At 42.2% G+C, this 26,059-nt stretch overlaps 1 protein-coding gene across 1 annotated transcript in view; it reads right to left on the bottom strand.

The window, feature by feature from the left end:
- The window catches only part of LOC138623274 (anosmin-1), a 40,009-nt gene extending 22,235 nt beyond the window's left edge, over positions 1 to 17,774 (bottom strand). The window contains exons 1-2 of the mRNA XM_069702705.1: positions 17,486 to 17,774; positions 11,571 to 11,618 (exon numbers count right to left, since the gene is read on the bottom strand). Of these exons, the coding sequence (XP_069558806.1) occupies positions 11,571 to 11,618; positions 17,486 to 17,677 (240 nt within the window). The 5' untranslated portion in view covers positions 17,678 to 17,774. The remainder of the gene's footprint in view (positions 1 to 11,570; positions 11,619 to 17,485) is intronic.
- Between the last annotated feature and the right edge of the window lie 8,285 nt (positions 17,775 to 26,059).

Genomic DNA, 26,059 nt, shown 5'->3' with positions numbered 1-26,059 from the left:
GTATTCTCCAAATTTATCACGATTTATCGTAAACCACACTCTTAAAAGAAGATAAGCATCTGTGTCGAGGCAGCGAGCTCCCTGCAGGTGTGCTGAAAACTGACAATCTGTCAGCGTCCCTCCCCAGCCACACCCACAACCTGACATTTAAGTAGGGAAGAGGAGGGCCGACGACAGATGTCTTGCCAAAGCAAATACGACGGCTGGATATAATTACAAAGGTGCTCTCATCAATCAAGTGCCTGATTCATATTTACACAGTTTGGTGCTCCGTCTGAACCGTGTTACCGATGCAACGGAAAACATACTTGGGATAGAGCCATAATATTTTCTATGAGCTCTTGTGCAATTTATTTTTTTTTTTTGGTGAGGGGTGGCCCACCTTCACCCCGTCTAATGCAGTATACACGCCCTCATCCTCCTGAAACATGTACTCTTGCTTCTATATGTTAGGATTTTAAAACAATTCTTACGTTAACCTTTGGTCAGTGAGATTTCTACCACTAAATATTAATGACAACAAACAAAACAAAAATGCTAAATTACATCCAAACCACATGTTAAACTTCCTCTATGCAGAAAAAGCACAGAAAAGTACCACAACTAAACTATCGGGGTCACTTCGGGAGATATCTGTGGGTAGTATTAGCAGGTCCCACTGGAGTTTGGAAAACCTCAAACATTTGCACATCTTTCATCGCCAAAAGCTAGTGTTTGACTTCTCAGACATAATCTGGAAAAACCCACCATGGAACCGGGGGGAGAGAACATAATTGAGCTGGACATGGTATATCTGCTGGGTTTGGGAGCCGACACTGGGTCTCCCTCAAGCAAATCACACAGGCTGGCAACACAGAGACCATCTGTTTGAGTAGCATAAGGTAATTATTCTATGAGATGTTAACATATTTCATGACAAATTTCACCCCAAAAAGACACAAATGCTTCTTCTTTTCTTTTTTTTTCTGAGATGTAAACAAGAGCATGGGGTTGTTTCTATGGACTTGCACTCTTCACAAAGGCATTTTGAGCGGCTGATTTTCCCCTTTGTCCTCTTATCTTCCGACCCAATGGTGACACATTCTGCATGGTTAAGTAGGAACATCCATAGCGGTCTTTCACTCCCCATTTCACGCTGTAATAAAACGCAGCAGTTGTTACTCTGGGGGACCCTGAAAGGCATTCTGTGGGGCCGATGAGAGAGTCAGGCTGAATGGCAGCCAATGCCACAGCCCATCTTCACTTTTTCATGCCTGGGATGAGGGGTGGAGGGGGGGGGTGAGAGGGAAGGAAGAGAAAAGGGGGGGAGGGGGGAGGGTTGCTGTGTATAAAAGTGCTTTTCTCCATCATAAGATCTCCACCCGCGTCGTAAAAAAATGCTTACTGCCCCAAGTGAGTGACTGGAATAACATAAACTAGGAGAAAAGTGCATATATAAAATGTCACACTGGTGTTTTGTTTTAGTTAATGAAGCATGAACTGCTACCAGTCAGGGTTGCCGCAGGCTTAAAAATACACAGCGTGTACAAAATAAATGACAGGCCATAATTCATACTGATGCAGATGACATTTTCCCATATTGCCCGAACATATTTGCACAGTCACGTGGAGATGTGCGAGACAGCTATGACTGATTCTCTTATTTTGTAAATGAAATTTAGCAGACACAAAATCATGGAGGCACCTGTAAAAATAAAAAATAAAAAGATATGCACCCCATTATGTTCTTTCTCTCCCAAAAGTTTAGAGATGACATCTGGGAGACGAACGCATCGATCCCAGCGCTGACGGTCGGTGTCGAGCTCGAGTGGGACCGACAAATATTTACAAGGTGCCTTTGCTGCCCCTCGAGTTGAAGCCACAGCTCTCTGCTCCTCTGGGAGACTCCGATATGGAGGAATCTCTGTTGTTGATCACACTCATTGTAAATCTCACCTCCAATCTCGTTGAGTTATGGCTATTTTTTTTTTTTTTTTTGCTGGCCTGGCGCTTTTCACACTGCCAATGACCGGACTCAATTATTCCAGCAGCTCTCAGCTCTCAGCTCTCTGCTCATATCTATCGACCCATCCAGGAGTAAGCTGCTGGGCTCTAGTGAAAGAGGCACTTACTCCACGTATTCCCTCCTTTCTCAATCTATTTCACTTTTATTTCCTCTGCCGTCCCCCCTCAACTTTCTTCTCACTTCTTATATCTTCTCTCTTCTTTCATTTCTTTGTCCCTGTTTTTCAATCTCTCTCAGCATGTCCATTCAAATCCAGATATTTTAAGACTCATCTCTCCTCTCTTTGTTTTTTGCCCTTCCATCTACACTAAGCCAGCATGTTCATATTGAGGTTTTCCAAAGCTCTCCAAAGTAGATACATTTCAAAACACCAGGCTCACATTGCAGCGCAGACAAAGCATTCGTTTTTTATCATGTGATATATCTTTCGCAAACAAGGCCAATGCACTTTCACTTGCCAACAATTTTATGAGGCCATGTTTCTGGAGCCTACAACTTTTACCCTGTGACCATTTTTGGGTGTGTTTCCCAGCCTACAAGCAAGCACAATGTCCCTGACGCATTATGTGTGTAAAAAAAGTCACTTAATGAACTGTCAATCGTGGACTGTAAAAGAAAACAAGGTCTCAGGAAACATTCTGCAGACTGGATTAGAGTCGCCTGTTTTATGCAATCTTGGCATGAAATAGCAAACTTTGTATGATCCTGGAAAAAAAAAACATTTTTTTGTTTTTTGTTTAAATGGAGCAAGGGTGGAGCCGAGTAAGCAACTGTACCACCATACCCCAGTGTTTTTCACCAAATGCCGTTTACGTCTTATAATAGAAATGTTTTAACAATGCATGTCCTCCTCTATTGTACTAAAAATTCAGATCCAAGTTTCCCTTACTGCCCTTTTGAAATGCTCTAACTCCAAAATTGTCTGTGCACTATTACACTGAGCCTTGAATAGTGCAAAGACTTTTGAATTACTTCTTCTTAATTATTTCTTAACCATAATAACAGAACATAAAAAGATGTCAATGATTACACCATTGCAGCGTGTTTAGCAATTCTGACAGATAAAACAAGCTTTTAAGTAAATATTACTTTCTTGATGAATCTTTTTGTCAAAAAATAAATAAATGAATAATGCCTGTTATTATTTCCCACAGTCTACTTTCACGTCTTCAGATTGTTTGCTTCATTGGACCAAAGCGACGCAAACTCAGAGATATTTAGTTCACTAAAAATTAAGTTTATTCACTAATTGACTAATCAATTAATTAATTAAGCTCTATTTGGAAGTGGAGACCAAGTACAGTCCATCATTAGTCTATACAGTTAAACCAAGTTCTTTCCAAACCCTGGTGGTGGCACATTAAACGTAAGACAGGGAGAAAAGATTTTAGACTTTTCAATTATTTCGGTGGTTCAGAGGAACTTAATTTTACAGAACACTTTGCAAACAGACGGAGAGACGGCTGGATTTCTCTGCATGACAGTGGACATGACTTTAGTTTTTCTGTACATCACTCATTCCCTCTCTAACCCTCAGTTCTCAGAGTAAAACCACAATCAGGACCATTACTTTTGATGGTTTTCCTGTTTCCTCCCTCTTTCTCATTCATGACACAAACTTTCCTTCAAGCTGCCTTATAAATTAAAAAATCAGCGTGGTTTCAATCCATAATCTGTTTTTTAGACAAATAAATTAGCAGCATGGCTAAACTCTTTAGAGTTGTCTTACAGAAGGGGCTCATTGAGACTCTCATTACAGTTTAACCAGGCTGAAACATATTTCATCGGGCGCTGGAGCTGTGATCCGATTGAGTGTAAAATCATATGCTGGTAAGGCTTTCCAATACGTCTCTAACGTGCCATTAGGTTTCAAAGGACTGTAAAAATACTGAGAGTAAATCAGGAAGAAGATATTCACGTCGTGAGCGGTTATGAAGTCTAGACACACTACTTCCTCAACCTAACGTGACCTTATAGTGTGTCAAGTCCAAGAGATATCGCGTATGTAATGTCAGCACCGCCGTAAATCAGCACAGGTGTGTGTCTTGAGCAGACAGTGGGTGGATCAGGTAGATCAGAATGATTAACAGTGTGCCGACTTGAGATGTACGATTGCAACTCTATCCTGAGCGAGCTCTCACAGGAGCTGATAAATACGAAATGACTTTTTAAACAGGAGCTTGCTTATCTTAATAATGCCACAAACTTTATAGAGAGGAAAGAGCAATTAGAGTTTCCTTCAGTAATTGTATTTAAGCGGTTTGAATCGGTTGGCGTTGATGTTTTGCAGGCAACAGAAAAGCTGTGAGAAGGAATGGGAGCGCATCTTTAATATTCCTACAAAGTTTTGGTCAGTTTTTTCAGTGGGGGAAAAAAGACTAAATCATACTGCAGCAGTTTCTCTCTGGTTTTCTATTCTGCAATTACATAATCCTCTGCAAACTAACAGGAAACCCGAAGGGCTCACAGTGTCAGCGGAGAATTGTTGCATAGTCAGGAAATACAACAATTACTGTATGTTGGTGCTGAAGCACCTCTTGTGTTTCAAATGATGCCCATGTGGAGACCAGGTAAACTATGTGTGGAGCAACATGTCAGCGGCCAGCCGTCTGTCTGTCTGTCTAAACGTACTTCCAAACCATCATGGAAACTTGGTATTAGTTGCAAAAACACCTTATCATGCCAGTATCTGTTTATCACTTTTGGCACAGCTGGATTGAGGAAAGACGAGCTGCCTGCTCGTACTTGTATTATCACAGCAACCTATCAACATTATTTCCTGATTTTAAGTCATATAACTGCGTTATTAATTCAAATTGACGCAGGCCTCTTCCAATTTCCCTTACACAAATAAGTACATTTTCCAAATCTCAAAGTGTTTTACTGCCCTGACAGGGACAAGTGCTGTGAGCGTTTCCAGTGTCTTAATTCCTTCATCTTTACAACCAACTAAAACACTGTCGTTTTCCCAGCTCCGGTGAGGTGAAATGAAATGTATAGGTTACAAGACTTTCCGTTTTGTTTGTCAAGCCAGGCTCGGAGATGGTGAGTAACCTAGCAGGTGGCGTCACAGAAATTCTTTGAGCATCACTTTAATTATTAATTTAAATGCAGTTGAGGGCGCAGACAACAAAGAGCTGAAAAGGAATAGCTAGGCGGAAAGTGAGACGAAAAAGAGGAGGAGCAGGAGGGGCAATGCATGAATTATACATTCACCCCACAATCAGAGGTGCCTGCCTTATTTATGAGCAAAAAGCCCACACAGCTTAGCCAAAATTGTGCTTTGTCTGCTGTGGAATGCAATAGCAGTTCACTTAATACTTAATGACTTTGAAGTTTCACCCAGACGCACACACAAACACACACCTCACTCCCCTGTGAGGGCTCCTTCTCTTACAGCTCTTCTGCCATCTCAAGTTGTTATATTGTGCAGTGACAAGAGTCCAAATTACTGTGGCTGTAAGTGGAGCCTCAGTTATCACCTACCTCTGGGCTCAGTTTACATTTCATGACAATTAGACTCAACAGGATGTATCCATCATGTGGGGTCAGATGGGTGATAAAGAGGCCAGCAGGCCTTTCACTGTGACATAGCATGGGAAAGCCAAGCCCTTCCCACTGTTATCTGAAAACCACGGCACGTCTACACATGATTTACTGAATTCACTCCCACACCATCACACCGCATAATGTTATGATGACCGATGTATAGAAAGGCAGCTGAAAACGGGATCGCATGATAAAACACTTCCTCAGCACCACGGCCATTTATTCAAACTGTCTATACATTTGATTTACTGCAACAATAATGAACTCGCATTTTCCATGCAGAAGATGAAAAATGAATTTCCGTCGAGGCGACATCAGTCAGTGCAGACTGAGGAGATAGTAAACAAGATAGACGATGTCAGCCCTGCTGGCTTGTTCCTGCAGTGACCACTCAAGCTGTCTCTATCCGCCCCCTCATCTCAAATCAAATGAGACCAGACCCGGAGATTCTGTTCCAATGTAGGCCAACAACATGTAAAACACAGCACGCCGGGGAGCGGAGGGGGGAGCCGTCCTAATCCCGTGCTCCAGTCACATTCCACCACTATCTCCACTTGTTTGAGTTTCAGAAACACTTGAAATTCACTAATCCTACTTGCCCTCACCAGCTTCAACTAACAGCTCCTTCCTTTGAATTGTAATACGTCCAGGTTGAGAAGTAATGCGAAGCCCAAAATAACTGTGATATAATGCACTGTGTTTGTTTGAAGTAGACAATGAATTCCCTTGTATGTGTAATTCAAAAAGCAAAACAAAAACTTTACAAAGAGAGGGCAAACCTGGGCATGTTGACGAGGATGTCTTTTGGATTTGTATAGCAGTAGAAAGAAAAACTAAAACTAAATTGTGTTTTCTTTATCTCGGTTAAATGTTCAGTCTGGAAATCTAAATTACTCGACCATCTTCAAGTCAAAGGTTAAGAGAGCTGTTGATCGCCGAGTCTTTGACACACATTCTGCTTTTCCGTCGTCCTGAAACTGTCACACACAATCTACGGGATTTATCAGCGGGATGCAGCAGCTTTGAGTGGAGCTGGAATAAATTGATAAGCCCCCCTCCATCTACTGAGAACATCAGCTTTAAGATTCTTACATTCTAATTTTCCTTTCACTAATGTGGCTGTTGGCAAGATCAGTGTGGTGACAAAATACTAACAAGGGCCTTAAATAAAGCTGCAGAGTCATTTCATGCTTCAGCACCTCTCAACACATGAGCTCGGGAAGTAAATGATGGCAAAGTCAATGTGATGTGTGCACTTTAATATATATTATTCAGCCAATACGTCCTCAGATGGAGAGTAAATACTTAGTTGACAGCAGATTGTCTCAGTGGGACTGATCATTATGGCTAAAAGAGGATTTCACAGCAGCTTTGATTACATTAATCCTTCAAGAGAATGAAATCCCTTCTGACAGGGAGAACATGGGAAATCAGGATTTCTGAGAAAGGTTGATGATCTTAAAAAATAAATGGCAACTATCTGAAAGCCCCCCGTGCTCTGCAGGATCAGTAAAATGCACAGATCGGTGTGAGATAGTGGGTTTGTTTCTTCGTGGAGGATTTCCTGCGGTGCTCATCACTCACGTGGAGCTGACAGTGTTGCAAAGAGCAGCATTAGATTTGTGCTTTCAGTGTTGAAGAAGTCTAAACTGCACTTCCACAGCCTCTTTGCCTCCTCTCCTGTGGCCACATCTTTGGTTGTTTTTTTTTTGTTGTTGCTGTGGGGGTTTTCATTCACTGCCACCCACCATGTGAATAATGAGCTCCACAGATAGCAGCCAATGAAGCGACCCCCCACCCCAGTTAACCAATGAAACTTAACAACCATGTCCAGATCAGGTCCTTCCTGCTGGGACTGACCAGCCCTGCTTCACACTCCTCTGCCACCCACACACCAACACTAACAATCACACTGCCTCAAACTAGATAAAATACTAGACGCTTCAGAGAAACTACAGAGCCGTGTCTTTGCATGATCTCCACCTCCTTCGCCGAATTCACCACTCAATTCTCATATATATGAAATCGGAAAATAAATGAAGTCAGACTGGCTAGGTCTGCCTGCTGACACCGATGGCAGGCAGTCCAGATGCAGCTTACTTGACAGTTTGATTTCTAGCCTAGCTTGCTTTGAGGTGTTGGTGCTGGTAATGTGACTAACACAGGGAGGTGAGATGAATGTCTGGCTTCAACATGACCAAAAGGTGCTTTGAAGTCCGTCTAAACACCTAACAATTCCAGCCATGACCAGCTGTAAAACTACCAAGCAGCGCCCACTTTATCACATCTTTTCAGTGCACCTCAAAATATACTACCTAACCCCAAAAGAACAGATGACCACACAAAAGACTTGTAAACCGCATAGACGCCGCTCTCACAGCTTCAAATGAAAGTGACCTCTTCCTCTTTGTTTTTAATTGAGATTAATGCAAACTGGGAAATAAGGTGGTGCTTCTGAATACATTTTATAGGTTCAACTGAGTCTCAAAAGAAGAACAAGTGATGGGGAAGTTTAGACTATTTTATCTTGGCGTGAGAAAATGTGTGGGTTGGTAGGGGAGGGGGGGGGTTTGACAGTGGGCTTTGAAAGACACTTTTGAATGTGACATAGTGGCATTCCAGCGTTTGTTATTCAAGAAAACCGCTCCAAAGCTTCCAAGATGTGAAGACGAGGGCGCGTGTAATCCAAAAGAGTAAACACTTCTTATTCTTGTGCTGGAATTTGCGGCTTAGGGTGTGATTGATAGGAAAGAGCACTCAAAAGAGCCACCTGGGACATGCGAGACATCTATGAAAGACATGCGCGACGCAGTGCCGTCATATGGCGACCAGGCTGCTCCGCGTTTTAAAGCTTTTCTCTCTGCAAATGCCTGATAAGTAAATGCAAGGCCGCGACGGGTTCATTGAGAAATGTAAGGCTAAGTCAACATCTCCCTGCTAAAAGATGTTATATGACAGACTGTAATTCTCATCAGCCTGATCACAGCTCAATCTAATTCATTGAGATATCAGTCTCAGTGGAGGGGGAAAGTACATACTTTCTTTTTTTTCTTTTAAATGGCTGTGCTTGCAAGAAAAGTATTACACTTTTTGTTCTCCAGAATTAAAAGTGATGGGCACTTTCCAGTGAGTCGCCGCTGGCAAACTTATCCAGTCGTTACGCACATGTCCTTTCTTCTCATCCTTCCCTGAGAGAAGTTTGAGCAATGAAGCGCACTTCTTTGTTGCGGACCGGCATTTAACTGCCTCAAGTCAGTCCTAGCATTTGATGTGGAGTCTGGATCACACCCCTGGGAAAAGCATACTTTGCTAATATCAGCTATGCCCTGAACGTGGAAAGCTTCTTGGCTGCTTCTGCACACTCTCCCATGTACACACACACAAAATGTCTTTTCTTTGCCGTGGCAAAAAAAAAAAAAAAAAAAAAAAAAAAAAAAGGAAAACTCCCTGGAGTTTTTCAAAGTTTTTAGGGAACGCATCCAAACTTTTCAAGTGGGGAGCTGTAACAGTAGGGAGACACAATGACAATAGCTCATAGAAATGCCTGCTGTCTGCTTTCCTGGCGTCTCCCCGCTGAATGGGGTTTGTCTGCTGGTCCACTGTTGTGGCATGATAATGACTCTCCGGCGCTTTAAATGCCACCTCTCTCTGCTCTGGAGAGAGGGCAAGCGGGTTAATTACCATGACAATGGGGACACTGAGTGCAGGGCCGACTCCGGACACCGCATAACAAGATGACCGGGATGACTTTCTCATCACAAATGGAAACAGGAGGCTTTGATTTCCTCAAATGCAGACAGATGGACGGGGTCACAGCATCTTTGTCCGAACTATTAGGCGGCCCTTCCTCGCATTTCTTCACGGGCAGGGAGCTCTTTAACATCAGCTCCTGGGTGGACAGGCCTTCTGCCCTAACGCACTCCCCCCGGAGCCGCTGCCTTTGTCTCTCTGTTTGACTGTGTGCTGTTCATGAAGTGAAGAGGCTAATCAGCGGCTGTGGCGCTATTCACAGGGAGCCACTGTACAGCTTCAGCCCATTTGGTACGATTGTTCGAGCGGCCACAATAGCGCTTTGTTTTGACACACTGCACACAGGGCGTTAGTGTGCACTCAAGTCATTGATGAGGAAGCGAAGCGTGGTGGCGTTTGCCACCAAAATATTGACTTCTTTCAGCAAATTAAACTTAAGCGCCATGCCTTGGGCTGCATGTTGAAAGCCTAAACCAACACCGAGGATACAATTAAATTAATTAAATTCGGAGAGCCCTCAAAACTGGAATGACAAAGAAGAAGAGCATCCGAGCAGTGACACGGCAATGCAAGCATATCATTATTTTTATGGGTTTACTTCAAATCACAGCCTACAAGTAGAATAAAGAAGTGCTAACTGGCATGTTTGTTAAAGCCGTGAGAACAAGAAGTCCATTAAAGAGATTTTGGACATTCGCAGAGTTTCAGTAATGTCAGCTGGTTGATCAAGAAAACGTTGTGCTGTCCTTAAGACTCGCAGCCAGCAGAAGCATTTTTCAAACATAAAACACTGCCGACTGACTCGGGAATGACTCGTGCCAAGAGCTGATGTTGGCTATCACAGTGGAAAGGAAGGGAAACGAGTTTCAACAACATCATGGTGAAAACAAAGCTTTACCGCCTGTCACAAATGTTTCAAAACTCAAGTTGCATCAAGTGCATTTCATTGAGATTTTTATATTAACACATTATATCTAATGATGAAACCAATTTTACTTTACAACAAATAATTAATTTTACAGTTTAAACAACAACAAAAAAATCAGCACTTTAGTAGAACAGCACGTCGTAAACACTTATATAAGTAGGACAGGAGAAATAACGTATACATTTGCAGATGCAGTAGAAGGCACAATAGCTCGGCTGTATCCAAGACAAATGCAAATTTCTTAGGAAACAATTTGAAATTCAAAAGAGGAATTTAGACATCAAACACTAAGGGGGATTTTTGCAAAGCAATTGATACTAGACACTGATTGTGATTAATATGAATTCCACATGTGAGGCCATGTTAAGTAAGCATAAATAACTGCAGTCACTCAGAGTTTTCAATCAATCACCATCATTGTAATACTGCGTTTTGCAAAAATGCTAATCAGCCCATGCATTCCTCCAGAAGTACATCAATATCTGCGGACTTTAAAAAGAGCTGATAAATACATACAGTGTATGGACTTCATCTACAGTAATTTGTTATCTTTACAATATCATAAGTTATTTTTGACAAATTTTCATAGCATGAAGAAAAACCCAGAAGAGAGGAAAAACAGATGCACAGCTTCATGAAACTGTCCTCCTGTGAATGTGTGTTGCACGCGTCCTATTTTGAGTCCTAATGGGCTCACAGCACTGGATCCTGGTTTCACCATCTGTGTGAGGAGATGAGAGCCTTTGGCAGCTACAGAAAGCATTGTTGAGATTTCTGCTTGGACACGGCTCTGCTTGCGCATCCTCCTTCTTAATTTACCCTCCATAGTGTTCCCTGTCTACAGTCTATACAGCACATCTCTGAGGGGCTTGTCAACAGCTCCAGGAGAGTCTGATAGGATATGTCAGCGCTGTCTTTTCAGACGAGCTGTCAACACCCGCTTTCTATCAACCTTCTTTGGGACAGGGCAAAAAACACAAACAAGCCCTGCGGGAGGCACACCGTAATGCATTCAAATGAAATGCCAAATGGACAGAAAGGATAAACAATCATGTTTTGCTTTTATAAATCTACAAGCACCGAACCGCTTCATATCTCATTTAATTGTGTTTTAATTACAAGAGAAAATGAGTATCAATGAAAGCCAAAGCAATCAAAGGAAAGCTGAAAAGAAGAGGGTTTTTTTCCTCATGGTAGTCTATGTCAACAGTGAACGACTCCTGCAGGCATGACAAAACTAGTCCTGTCGTGACTCGTACACTTTGTTGTATTATCCTCTGATAATGAGGCATGTATATGGCATGCGTCTCATTCAGGAAATAAATTAAACCGCACTACCTTGGAGCACTGCTTGTGATTCTGGCACCACACCAATGATCCATTATTCTGTAAAAGAGAAGGAAAAACATCATCAGTCATCACAGATACTTTTGAAAAAACATTTCAAACAATTTATCAAATGAACATGAAAGTTTTCTCTCGTCACGATATATGTTCTTGCTGCTTTCCTTAAGTCGCTGCCTTTTTGATTAACAGTAATGCCAACAGTAGAGAAATTTGATGGAGTGACTTTGAGTGAGCTTTAGCGTGCTGATTGCATATGACCCAGGCAGGAAAGCGGGGTCACCGTGCCGAGGCTGGGGGGGGCAAACCTCTGGTCAGTTTCAGCAGAGCGTGGTGACCTCAGCTTTTCTAAGGATTTGTTTGATCTCTCAACACATGTCCCCGAGGTCACTGAGGCAGGAACTGATGTCAGCACTTCTGAGTAGACCGCAGATACTGCCAATTTCCTCTAATTGCTGTGGAAGGGCCACCTTCTGCACTCCAACAAGGCCAGCATTTGGTCCTAATAGTGCTGTGTATTTATAAAGCCTCAATGTGTAAATACAGAGGATTATCAAGCGAAGGACCGGTGGGGGTAAATGGCTTGTGCAAGTGGTAATTTCCTGTATTCCATAAGGACGAAGAATTAAGCTGTTATTCTCTGCAAACATAATTGTGCTTGGATAGCGAGTGCAAGGTTAGAGCTTCAGAAGAAATGACCAGCTGATCACCACAAAAGAGACTAAATGGTTTAAATGTGCCGTGTGTCAGAAAACGTGACATTTATTTCAACCTTTGAAGTCGGGGGAAAAAAGCAGATTTTCAGCCCGCTCGTAGGCAGCAGAACAAAACATTAAACACAACTTTGACCCCGATACTTTCAAAATTAAAGGTAGAAATCATTTGGAGTTGAGTTTTTGGTCACATGATGAAGTCTAATAATCACTCTCCGTTTTAGCTCTTATTTTGGGTCCCATTCACACAGGACAGAATAGTGACAGTAAAGTTTAACAATAAAGTTGTAGTCCCTAAATCCAAAACAAAGAGCTAAAATAAGCTTAAAATTTGCATAAAGCGAAGGGAAAACTGCAACATCAGGTGGGTTCATTGCCAAAAGCCGCACCTTTCACATTACATGTAATTATTCCGGTAAAAATATTGATTATATACTTGTTTTGCTCTTCTTTTCTAGACCTCTGAATGCGTGACAAATAATCAGACGCCAATATTGTAGTTTAGAGTTTGAAATTCGTCCCAATCAATGACGTGGATCTTGGCTGGAGTTCTGGATGTTCCTTCTGCTTCGCTATAAAAGTAATGAAGCGGTGAAATAAAGCCAAACTTTAGGGGTCTGCAGGCAAAAAGGTCTGCTTAAGTTCAATGCCAAGTTCAAAGCCTTTTCCCACAATGTAATCCAGAAGAAATTTCCCATGAGACATTGGGAGAGAACTTATCATTAAAGGGTTTAATTTGACATCCAGTACCAGGAAGTGCGGTGCTTTCAGTGTCAAGGATAATGGTCAAATGGCTTCAAAGGAATCCATGATTGGACGGTTATGTCTTTAGAGAATCTCTTCAACAAAAAAAAACCTGCAGATAAGGATGAAAAATATATCGGCCTGAGCACTAAGGACGAGACTTGGAATAGTTGTTTAATTTTGCTACCAAATGAAGCAGAAATTAGTGCTAATTTGACTGAGATGGTTTAGTGTGCATCAGCAGGTTTTCTGCCCTTTTGTTTCACCTACTACACCTTTGTGTATCGTTTTTCTGAGAAGTAAAATCCCTACAGAGTTTGGCAAGTTAAATTATTCAAAAATGATCAATCCCACCGAGCCAAACCCCACGGGTGGCACCACATAAATATAACTTTGACATTTACACTAGCAGGCAATGCCTTCAGATAATTTATACAGATTGTCACAACTCTCGACCATGTCCTAAATCATCAATCCTGTTTTTGACACCTTCCTTCGCCCATCCATCAATGGGGACAGGGCCAGATCCACAGAGGAGCTAATTTTGCTGTGTGACAGCATCCCCGTAGCAGAGAAGCTCAGCAGGATGTTGCCCCAGCTGTCCAGGCCTGACCCCACCATTTCAGGGACCAACGGGGGAATAATTATAGGTCAGGACTTCATCCCTCTGACTCACTATGACATTCCTCTGAACATTATGCAGTGCTGAGGACTGTCAAGGACTCCGCTGAATGAATTCTTTCCAGATATCTTCCTGTGCGACTGGGGTCGAGGAGCGGAAGCCAGACAGCGGTCTACGAATGTGTGGCTAAGGTGAACTCCGCTTTGCTGCTGACGGTGGAGTGACTGGAGGAGTCATGTAAACAAGGCATTTACCACAGAGCTACATTACGGCTGTTGTCAGCTGAGAAGTCGGAGCAGGTGGCCATGGGTGTGTTGTATTGTCTAGACAACTGAGAGGAACATGGACAAAACCCCTTTTATCTTTGAGGATACCTTTCTACCTTTTGAAAATGGAAATCTTTGTTTCCTATGGGCCTCTGATTTGGATTAGACGGATCTCAAGTCACTTTGATGACTTGTTTTCAAACTGCATTTAATCTGGCCTCTTCCGGCATTGAACTAGTGGAACACAATGCTGGTCTGTGGGACCTTGTGCATTTATGGCCAAGTTAACAGGAGACAGGACTTCAAAGGACAGACTGGTGTCTCTGTCTGTCCTTTGACAGCTCCGGGGTCCTCAGGCAACACCAAAATAACTTCTCCTTGAAGGCACATATGCAGCTCTAAAATAAAGGGCCTCAAGATTTAGGCTTTGACTTGAGTGGGTGTGAGGGCTGTGGTCATTCTAGCCATCAATTATTCACTTTAAATGAATTATTTGACAGGCGCTCTGAAAGTGAGCTAATGTGTTCAGTGCACATCCAATGTTAACATAAAAGGGTGTTTCAGAAATTTTAAACAACACTGGCGTTAAAGTTGTCTCCACTTAGGAATGAAGTCTATTTGTCAAATGAGGTAGCTCAGGGTGTTGCAGCACTGGGGGCTGAGATTTACACACAGGACTGTCATGGTTTAAAAGCATTTGCAGAGAGGTGAGGCCAAGCTACATAGACCCCCATTCATCCGCTGTCTTCACTAATGAAAAACTCCACACATGAGACGAGCACTGGCTGAAGTTTGATTCCACCGCAGGTTATTTAATATCAAAGGGAAAAACAAGGGGACACGGAAAAACTACTTTCCGATGTTTTTTCTTCCCTTCACTTTAAACACAAATCTCTCAAGCAAGATGCTTAGACTTTACTACGCAGCACATTAGAGCTGAATGACTGAATTTAAAATGGTAGATTTTTATTGCTTTGAATGTAATAACAAGACCTCATGGACACACCTTGTTTTTGGCTTCACAGGTCCCCACATAAATAATCGACTACAAGGCTGATGCTTTCAGAATACATTATTGCGCGGGGCTCCCAGCTCGCTCTTAATATTTTAAAGTGTCCGAGGCTAATATTTACAGTTGGGTGTTCCCCTCTGTCTATTGTACTGGGGTGACAAGTTCCCCAAAAGTGGAGTAAAATGTAGATATATCTGTATTTGGAAATACTATTACGTCTATAAATCTGCAGTTGCTATAAATGTGACAACCAATGGACTACCCATGGGTTTCCTAACTCCGCAACTCGGAGCTTGTTTCCATTTCACACTAATTTAGAGCCACGGCGATTAAAACAAAGTCCCCGATTTGTATTCTGATTCAGCCACTCAAGACGAACAGACACGTGGGTGTCCACAACATCTGTAATAACATCTAAATTCTCCCAAGAATCATTCCAGTATTCACAGTGTGAGCAAATTAAAGCTAAAATGAAAAAGGGTTTAAATTTCAGCGGCAAAATGTGTCAAGAAGACAAACTGTTTCTTGTACCATAACCAAAATAAGCAGCCCGTGTAGATTGCTAGATATCGAGTAGACATAGTAAAATATTAAGAAACAGTAGGCAAAAGTCAGCGCTTTGACATGCAGCCGAGGCATTTCATTTCCATTAAAATGGAAAGTGTTGTGTGTCTTGGTTTTCCTATCGAGTATTGCATGACTCCTGAAGGATGTCCGAGTTAAATTAAGAGGTCTGTCGTCTCAATCATTGAAGTGGAGCTCCGAGCTGCCTGTCGACCCGTTGCTGTAATAAGATCTGGCAGGGGAAGCGGATCCACCTGTGGGTTGTGCTGACTGAGCATGATCCACTGTTGTTGCAACATTACATTAGAGCTTATCACATTTAGCACAATTGGGCTCCAGCATTTAGCAGGAAGGTGACCTCGGCGGATCGGCGTCGGTAGCCCGGTGCGTATCCTGTTCATGCCTATGAGGTGTGATGCTGGCATTTATTGGCAGGGCCAGGGGGTAGAGGGCAGGCGGGTAGAGGGGAGGCAGGGAGGCAGGCAGGGAGGGAGGGAGGGAGGAGCCATATGTTTTTGCAGCTGACCAGACCCCCCATTCGCACATGAAAGGGCTGTTGAGAACAGTGCATAAGACAGTCCTTGCAGATTATCAACAATTGCTGTCTATTCTTAGACCCACAAACTCGCTTGAGCAACCTTGCTTATCACTTACCCACAAAAATGCCTCTCTCTTTACACAAATACCTCCCTCTCATTTCCCCTCACTGAGGAGTGCCTCAGACTCCAAGGCTCTGCAGTCAATTATATTGACTATTAGCTGTTCATTAGAGGTGAGACTTGACTTCTTAGCTGGTGACTAATTTAATTCCCAAACTTTGCAACCTCCAGCAGCAGTACACTCTTGGAACCCTCTCAAAACAAATCCCTGACACAACTTGCCAAGTTGTGCTTCAAGAAACACTGTTTTCAATCTTTCTTCTGGATGCACTAACGGGAAATTTAGTGCATTTCGTCCTTCAGCCCAGTTGTATATTATCCCTTAATAAAAATTGCTAGAATTAACCACGGTAGGTCTGCGCCCCATGGACCTGCATTAAGAATTACACCAGATCAATAAGTGCTTTTAAAGTAACATTAATTAGGAACAAAACAAACGGCATGCGCTGCTAATTCATTAGACCTACTTACACATTTACCTTGCTCCACAATGCTTCCTGACAATTAGGGATTCATTAATGCACCTTGAGAAAAAGACAAGCCTTGCAAATGCAAATGAAGTGAGCATAGAGGGGATAGGTAGCTGGTGAAAAGGAACAGAGGGGAGAAGAATCAGTGACCAGCTCTTTTCTCTGGGAGTCCCGGGAGAGAACAGTGTGTCCGGTGGAGGGTGAAAAACAACTTCTGACACCACACAAGCAAATCACCCAAAGCATACAGCTCATTTACAGCAGCTTCAAAACAAGGGCTGCATCACATCACGCTTGGTGGGGGACACCAGTGTGAAATTCTCACTATATACGAGGCGAGAGAAAAGTTGCCCTCACTATATAAAGTAACAGCACCCACCACATTTGCATTGAAAGAAGCGGTATCTCATTTTCCAGTAATTAGCAAGTCATGAATGGAAACTGGCTCCACTGAGGGGCATTCATCATCCCTCTCCAAAAACACTGCGATGTGTTCATTAGGCTGGATTGACGTGGAAGTCTTTGCACATACATGCGATGTGGTAACTTTGCAAACAACTCCAACTATTACATTGATGCATATCTGAAGCTGCTGCTGCTTCTATTTTGGTGTCACCTTCCGTTCACAACGGTCCAACTTCCCTGTCAGGGGATCATGACTGACAAGAGAGAGTCAAACTAATGAAGCGCACGGCAGCGTCGGTGACCTGCTCCTGTCTTTTCACAATGGGCTCAAGAGAACCAGGTTTGACTTGTGAGGAGGGCATCATCGACCGGCACGTTTTCATTTCTGAAATAAAACATCGGATTGCTGGATTTCAACATTTTGCCGGGAGTTTCAGTGACCACACGCTCGTACCTGGGAGTGCTTGAAGAAAGCAGAGATGCGAGTGATGTGCAGGCTGAGGCATCTCGAGGCGCATCTCGCTCGATAAATACTGGCAGTGAAGAAAGAGTCGTCCTGCTTCCTCGCGGACGCGCTCCCCGGGCTCGTTAGAGCTGTAATCCACAAACACAGGGTCACGCACAGGCTCAGGCTCCTGGAAAACATTGTCCCGCAGTTGTGTATTTAATCCCTGCGCGGATCGGACAACACTGCGTGCAGGCTCCGCGGAAGAAACTAAAGAAACTTCAATTATACACCGGGGAGGAGTCACGGGCGCACGTGCGCTGCGATTGGAGGATCCCGCGGTGACTGACGGGCTCACGAGGAGCGTCGGAGCAGGTAGGCTGCTGCACAGTCCTGCACACCATTCAAAGCACAGGCTGGTTTGGTCAGTGAGCAGCCCCCCCCCCCCACCCCACCTCTGAATGGAAATGATGGTCTACGATCATAACTGAGAATAGATAGTAAAGATAGAAACAAATTGTTGTATTTTAATCTACACAATTCACAATCCAGCACCTTCCAGTACACAAGTACCATCAGTTTCTATTCTCAGATTGGTGTGCGCCTATATCTGTAGTCCATACATACATATAATCACGATTCTCTTCTCTATCTGGAGGACCGGCCTCGCAAAGTCGTCTGCAATGATTTATATTTTTACCCAGATAGTCTAAATACGGGGGGTCTGAGAAGAGGCTCATTTAAAGAAGAATATTCAAAACTGAACAGGCCACAATAGGAAGCCTATATTCTCCATGATACAACCCTATACCATCATTTGACATTCTTTAGACACTCCCGCATTTAAAAATTCACCATCTCCTGATTGTCATTTTCTTTTATGAATTTAAAACCTCAAAGCCAAGCTGAGATGACTTTGATCACCGGGATAATTTTCTTCCAACTTTAAGGAGACATATCAGTGGTTTCACAGGCTCACTCCCGGTGTCAAGCAAACTTTGAACTTTATGTGTAAAATGGATGGTGTGCTCCTTATATACAAATGTTAGTTGCACAATTTTCTTTAGCTAAAGGTAAGTCATGTAGTAACAGTCCTATTTTACTGGAAGAATTCTTTAGGAAACATAAAAATGCAGGTTTTGTGTTTTAATTTATTTGCTTCCTTCAAGTTCATTTATAAAATCATTTTTGCCGATGTACAAATAAAAAATTTGTTAAAAAAAATGAAAAACACAATATAGCCAAACATTATGTAGAAAGGAAAGCTGGGTACACACGTGTCTACGTAAATGTACGCGGAGGAATTAAACCTCCTACCATCTGATGATACAACTCCTTGGAAATGTTGCGTGTAGACGGGTTTTCTATATCAAACCCTCACATATGGGCTTGGAGACGCTTGCCAACATCTCAGGGAAGCCCTTTCCCTTCACCCCCACCCCCCTCACCCCCCGCCCGACCCCACTCCCAGTTTCACAGTAGCTTGGAAAAACAATTCTACATGGAAAACTATTAAAAACCATCCTGACTAAATTCCTCAAGATGGACTCCCAACTTCTGGCATCATTTCATCGCCCAAGGTACGGAGAAAATGTGACATGTAGGAAAAGCTTGAAATCCTTGCTCTTTATGGGAGTTAAGGAGTGAGTATTTAATTAGAAAGTTCCCTCAAGGGTTTACAAGACACTCCTGCTTTTGTCAGCTCCTGGAGTACTTTCCTGAACCCCATTACAGCAGCAGCATAATGAAGTTTTATAGGTGTTGCTCTTAAACTGTATGCAGAGTGGGAGTGAACCCACTCTCGCACACCATCATTAGATTTGGCTCAACTGGCTCATCCCTCCTTGGGCCAATTATGCCAAATAGTTGGACCAATGTCTCTCCCCTGAAAGGGTCATTTTTATTTCCTTATAAACACATCCAAAAAAACACACACACACACTGCCTTAACGGCAATGGGAATCATGAAATCAAACAAAAATAAATAAATAATTGACACACATTCCTTTTTGTCATTGATAAAAAAGCCCAACATCCTGTGAGAGTCAGCAGACCACAACATTGTAAGCACTGGCCTGTTGCTCTGTTGTGAAAATCATAGCATACAAATCATCTCACAGCTCTCTAATGATAAGATGGATGTGCGTTCATTTCCCTGGTGGTCTCAGACATACAATGGAACTTGGGGTGAGAGATCCCTTGCTACTCTTAAAATATTTAAACACGGATGTCTGTGTACCTTAAAAAACAGTATAATGACTTAATTTGTTGGCTTATTACAGCCATGTGTGGTGAGGGGGATTTTATAGTGTGCAGTGAAGGAAACACACTGTCTGTGTGCGGTCCTGATGTCTCCTGCAGCCTGTGGGACACGTATCTCTCCGACGCCATGTTTTCATTGACTGGGAAAAGCATCTTCCAACCGGGAACTTGAGACTATAAAGCTGTCTAAAGAGGGCACGGTTGTCTCACTGGATATCATCTCCAATTCCTATCGCAGCATTAATTCACACAGCTATATTTACAATGAATCTCCATTAGCAACGTGTGTTTACCTCTACAAATAGACCTGAATGTGGATACAATGGCTCATGAGTCAATAAAACGTATTTACCATTCGATTTGCAGGTTTTTTTTGTTTGTTTTTCTTTCCTGCAAGGTGCGAATCATTTTTGGTTTAGAGGGTAAAAGTTACAGACGACAACATATGGTTGAATTCAAACCAGTTTCCTGAATCTTCACTTAAAGAAAAAGCTCCAACCCCCCACCCCCCTTTAAATTCACCCCATCAATCTTACCACTGCCTTTAATGAAAGACTTTTATCATCCTTACACTCGAGCCTTCAGCCCTGTTCTGTCCTTTCTCCCAAAATAACATCAACATTATCAGCGCTGAAGAGCCAATCAATATCCCCAGGTTGGGTCCCAACCAGGAATTAATGGAATATTTTTGGGGATCACACCCAGTTGTCATGCTTACTCTTCTTTCTGTGGGGCTTTTTGTTCGAGAAAACCCTCGGTGACACTTTGGCCTCTTTGCGCTCTCTTTAGATATTATTCTGACAGATGACAGGATATGCTGGTGTGGCGAGGGACCGGCTGCAGTCCCAAAGCTGAAAGAAAATACTGAAAGGGGGGGGCTTCTGTCACGTGACCTCACAAAAAGCATCTCAAAAGATAACAGGGCAGGATCAGTTTTCAGCCCGCATGCTCCTCACAAAGAAGGGGCACCACGATCAAAAACACTTGTGCATCTTTGATGGTTTAAGGTGCAGGTGGACTCTACAGTTCACGCCTTTGATTTTTTTTTTTTTTTTTTTGGGGGGGGGGGGGGGCACTCTGATCAGAGGAGACCACCGGATTCAGTTGTGAACACAAGCAAGAGATTAGTTCAGATTAAGGTCGTATTGGAACATGAAGCAGGAGTTGCAGTAAAGCTTTAGATGTTTCCCTCCATTTAAATCAGTTTTGACTGTGTATTTATCAATTAAACAGCGAATCTTTCCGCATCGTATAAAAGCTTTGTTGATATGGAAAAGACTCGACGTGTAATGACAGCCAAAAAGTCAAAAGTCTACAATTCTTCAAATAGTTAGCGGCATCACCGATTAATCTGCACGGCTATAAATCAATACAAATCAAATTTCTAACTGATACGGATGCTGAGAAGACAACTTCAGGGGAATCAGCAGCCAACACTAATGGAAAAAGCAATATATATCAACTGACATCATCACAAGAGATATCATCTACAGTACCATCCAGCTGGTGGAGGCAGCAAACACACAGACAAAACTCACAAAGCAGTTGATTAAACACCTTTCATCACAAATCAAATGAAGCAAGGCGATCGTTATTTTTGATGCAGCGGAGAACAAATCTATTTAAAAATCTATTTTAACACTTTGTTTGTTTTATTGATCCCTCTTTAATTTTATTTTAACAAGTCAAATAACACGTTATAGCGAGACAGTCTCACCATCACACATCAAATTAATTCATAGTCTGACATATTCTTGTCATGTCGAGTTAATTTGCATTGAAAGCATGTTCAGTATTTAATTTGATTGACAGATTTTTTTTTTTTTTTGCCAAGTATTGACATGATGTGTTTTTTTTTAACAAACCAGTTGTGTGTATCTCTTGCAGATGAGAGATATTGATTTACATTATGCTTAATGATTAGGATGCTTTGACTCTGTATCTCTGTACACTCTTATTCTTTCTTTCAGATGAATTACGAGTGGGTAGTTATTTTTTTTTTAAACTAATAAAACATATGATGTGGAAAATGTATTTTTCTCTAAATAGGCTGTCTGACTGATAAACCTTCAGCTGTACAGTCTCCCTTTTGTCTATTCATAATTTCAAGTCTATTCATTGGTGTGTTCACAAGAATTTCTAACATCCCTTGAGAAAATATTTGTCTTGGTTGGAAAAACCTACTTGCAGTGGTGGGACTTCTGAATAAAAGCCTGCATGAAACATTTTCCCTCTTTCCCCACATCCCAAAACAATGCAGCGTTGTGAAATCAAGGGGGGGAAAGATAGTCCAGCACAAGCTGTTATTCACAAAGAAACCACCCACTCAGAGCTAAAGTTACATTTTGGTCTCAGTTTAGACAGCAACGGTTGACTGACAGCTGAGTATCCCTCTGTGGTTGTTAGCAGGTTGGATGATAATGGCTGCACCAAAAAGGACTGGTGTTTATTTTTAGGCTGGATACCATAAATCGTCCAAGAGGACGCATGGAGGACACAGTCATGAAATAGTGCTGATTTAAACCCATGTTATCTAAATGAGGAACAGCTCAGTGTTTATGGAAAGGGTGTTGTACCTGTTGTACACCACTAGATGGCGCTGTCGCCTCAGATAAATTTCAAAAGGTTCAGTTCAATGCTTTGAGACACCCTCCTCTCTCTCTCACAATATTTTTATTCTATTGTTTTATTCTCCTGTCTGAAGCAAACAGTTATCAGATATGAAGGAAAACAGAAGACAAATGTCTCTTCCTCTGTATCTGTCACACACAAGCATGTACAAGATCACAATTTAATGTTGTTGTTTTTTTTTATACACAGCGAAGTAGGATTTATCAAAGTTTTATAACCTAATTAGGTTAGGAAATGTTGACAAATGGTGATGCAATCTGAGTCACGAGGTGCTTAACATCCCCCCCCCACATGACTAACTTATATCAGGATGTGTGTGATAACTACGAATCCCATCGTGCCTTAAAAAAAAAAACCAAATTAATGCCCATTCAAGTTTCTGAGCTAACAAATACAGTGCTCCTGGAAGGACTCGGACAACAGGAGGGTTTTTAAACGCTCCCGGGTTAATACGGCTTTCAAATTCAATTTTAGGCCGGCTAAACTCTCAGGTCAAAGAAATCAGCAAAAGAAATCACAGAATTGTTGTTTAAACTTACCGTTTAACAGTTCGCTGCAATCACCAGTCTGGTCGACAATGAGACGTGCATAAGCATTCTCACATTTTACATTGTGCTTATGTATAGTTTGCTTTGTTGTAGAGGATTACAGGAGAACGTGTATATCCCTCGGGTCAGAAGGCCGTCAGCTTCAGCGACGCGTGAACCTTGGAAATGAGACAAAAAAACAAAAAAAACTCACAAATAAATAATCTTAGATATTATAGTGTTTGTTTATTTATATTGCGACAATAATCAAAATATATATATATAGCACAATTTGCCATTTTGGCCAATTTTCTTGGCTGTGAGCAGTTGCTAGGCAACCGGCAGAGGATCTAAGGAAGTGACTCGTCCCCTTGACAAGAAACTGTAAATCTTTGCACTTCACTTTATTGTGAATTAAACAAATGAGATGTTAATTACCGAGGTCCAGGTACGCCGGTAGGAGGAATTTGTTTTCTTATCTGCACTGAGCCAGGTGGGCTGTTTCCAGCGTTACACTACGCTAACTTGAGTGTCACCTAACTTTTTCACTAATAAGAAATAAAAATAATAAAATAAATTTTTTTAAAAAAAGCATATTTCCAACAGCGTAGAAATGAGCACTTTTTTTTTTTTAATGTTCTTAAGCGTTTTGTTAAGGACCCACAACGCCTCGGTTAGATTTGAAACCGTGCCGTAGCTGAAAGGCAAAAAAAAAAAAAAAAAAAAAACTGCATTACGAGTAAGATGCAAAATAATATTCTCTCTTCGCCGGAGGTATCCGGAGCTTAAGAGGGAATTCTTAAGACATTTAAATGTCACTGTAGGAAGAAAGCATTGTAAAGTCATTGACTGCCATTGTGCCGGAGGGGGGAAGGAAAAGGAAAGGCGAGTCTGGTGGTTGCCCGGGTCGCCAACCTTTGACCTTCGTCCTCGACCCCTTGAAGTCTCTGACATCTGTCCTGCTGCTTTCCCGCCATCCCGGTCAAAAGGGATTTGAATGAATTTGGCGGCGTGGTGTGGTGTGGTGTGGTGTGGTGTGGGAATGCCAAAGAAACACAAATGTTGTTTTTGTTTTTTTTTAAAAACCAAAGAAAGATAAGTTTATAAGTCCTCTTTTGTCAACTTCTCTTTGTTGACGTGGAACCAAACAAACATCTGCAGCTAAAAATAGAGATGTTTCTTCCTGTAGTTTGCTTTGTCTGGAGAAAAAAAAAATAGGTCTGTGGGCTTATGACATAACAGCTCGCCACAGAAAAAAAAAAAAAAAAAAAAAGCCTTTCTGCCTCTCTTGGCTGTTAGAAGAGATGGTTTGCAGAAGGGGAGGAGGAGGAGGAGGAGGGAGGAGGAGGAGGACAGTGGGGGAGGTGCAGTACAGTGCACTCACATACACAAGCCTTGTTTTGTTTTTGTCTCTTGTGTATTTGCATGCACAGAAAGCATAACTAGGGATGCCTTTTCCTCCAGTCTGGCCCACGCAACTCTCATTCTCATTGTAAATAAAGCAGCAGCAGGGTTGTTGGGTTTTTTTTAATTTTTTTTTTTATATGGAGCTAAATCCAATATGTCAACGGACACAATGAGAAATATATATCAGGCTGAATATCCCCTCCCTCCTCCACCCTCCTCCACCCTGCTGCAGACTGAGCTTTCCCCACGCTTCTCCAACCTAATAACGACACAACAAGAGTCGCAAAGCGCCCTTCCCCCACCCGTACATATTACCACTGCTCCTCGGTGCTGTCTAGAAAGGTCATGTGACCCTCATCAGCTTCCCCGGGTTGGGGGGGGGGGAGAGAGAGAGAGGGGAGGGAGGAGAGGGAGGAGAAGGAGGGGAGGCAGATTGAACCTGTTCTTTGTTAGGAGGTCAGGCCTCGGCTCTATGGCAGGAAACGCTCGTACCGTACACCGTGTAATAGAAGCGCAAAGGGAGTGCAGAGGAAAGGCCATGCGGAGGGATTTCAGGAGTCTGTGGAGCATCCATGCAGAGAGCATGAAGTCGAGGCTCACATTGCACATGTTAAGGCTTGTTTTTTTTGTTTTTTTTTTAAAATGGCACAGGCTGATTTAACAGGAAGAAAATGAAAATCTGTTTTTATTAGGATTACCTGAATATAGTTAATATACGCATGAGTAGGGAGAGATATGGATCTTTCCACTGGCTAACAGCAGGATAAGGCCTGCACACTTAAAGCGGCATTATTTTGGTTATTTTAATAAATTACGGTAAATGTGGAGTGGGGTGGGTGGGGAGGGGGTGGAGGGGGAGATACTGACTGCAAAGCTGCAGGGCAATTTTTGAGCATTTTCAGTGCCGCTCTACTATTTGCAGACGATGCTGTCCTTCCAGCTTCATGGGACTGTGACCTCGGGCAGTTCGCAGCAGAGTGTGACAGGGTTGGTATGAGGATCAGAAGTCCTAAAGTCGCAATGGGTGGTTGTTTTCTAGACAAAAGGGGAATTTATTTTATTATTTTTTTTTTCCAGTGGGGATGGAGGGGGGAGAGATGGAGGTGGAGCAGCTGTATTAAGTGAAGAAATTCCTGCATCTCTCTGGGTCTGGTTCTTGAGTGACGGTGAATTCAGTTCAGCTGATGTATAATACGGGCTTGTTGTTCGGGACACGTTTATGAAGAAAAAAAAAACAAAAACAAAGAAAAACAAAGCTATAAAACTGTCACTTCGCTGCAGAGGCTTCATTTTTCAAATTCCATATCGGTTTTTGTCTTCCACCTGAGACAATGAGAAAAATATGATTTTACAGAGCACTGGAATAAAAACACTACACTATTAAATGAAACCCTGTTTTACATAGCATTTCAAGGAAGCTAAAATATTCGTTCTTTTGTTGAAAGGTGATTCAAATCATTTCTTGATATCTCTTCCAGTGAATCCTTTTGCTGATGCTTATATCCCATATAAAAAGACCAAACCAACCACACTGTTTTCATGCCAGTGTTGTATTCTTCTGAGCCATATATACCCTCGTTGTTGTTAAAATATTAAAAGCACATCGACAAGCCGTGATGTTGCGATAAACATGTGCACTGTAGTTTACTTTATGTGAATCCCGCATATGTCATCGTAGCGTTAAAAATATCTGTTTTAGCCCCAAATGTGTATTAATCCGCTGTCTGAAGAAAGCGACATAATTATTCTGGATTTG

Source organism: Brachyistius frenatus, unplaced genomic scaffold (genome assembly GCF_029030835.1).
Source record: "Brachyistius frenatus isolate BFR_SWC_R1_liver_20210118 unplaced genomic scaffold, ASM2903083v1 Contig_42, whole genome shotgun sequence".
NCBI classification, from domain to species: Eukaryota; Metazoa; Chordata; class Actinopteri; family Embiotocidae; genus Brachyistius; species Brachyistius frenatus.
The sequence above is the reverse complement of the archived record's forward strand: the minus strand, read 5'-3'. Positions and strand labels throughout refer to the sequence as shown.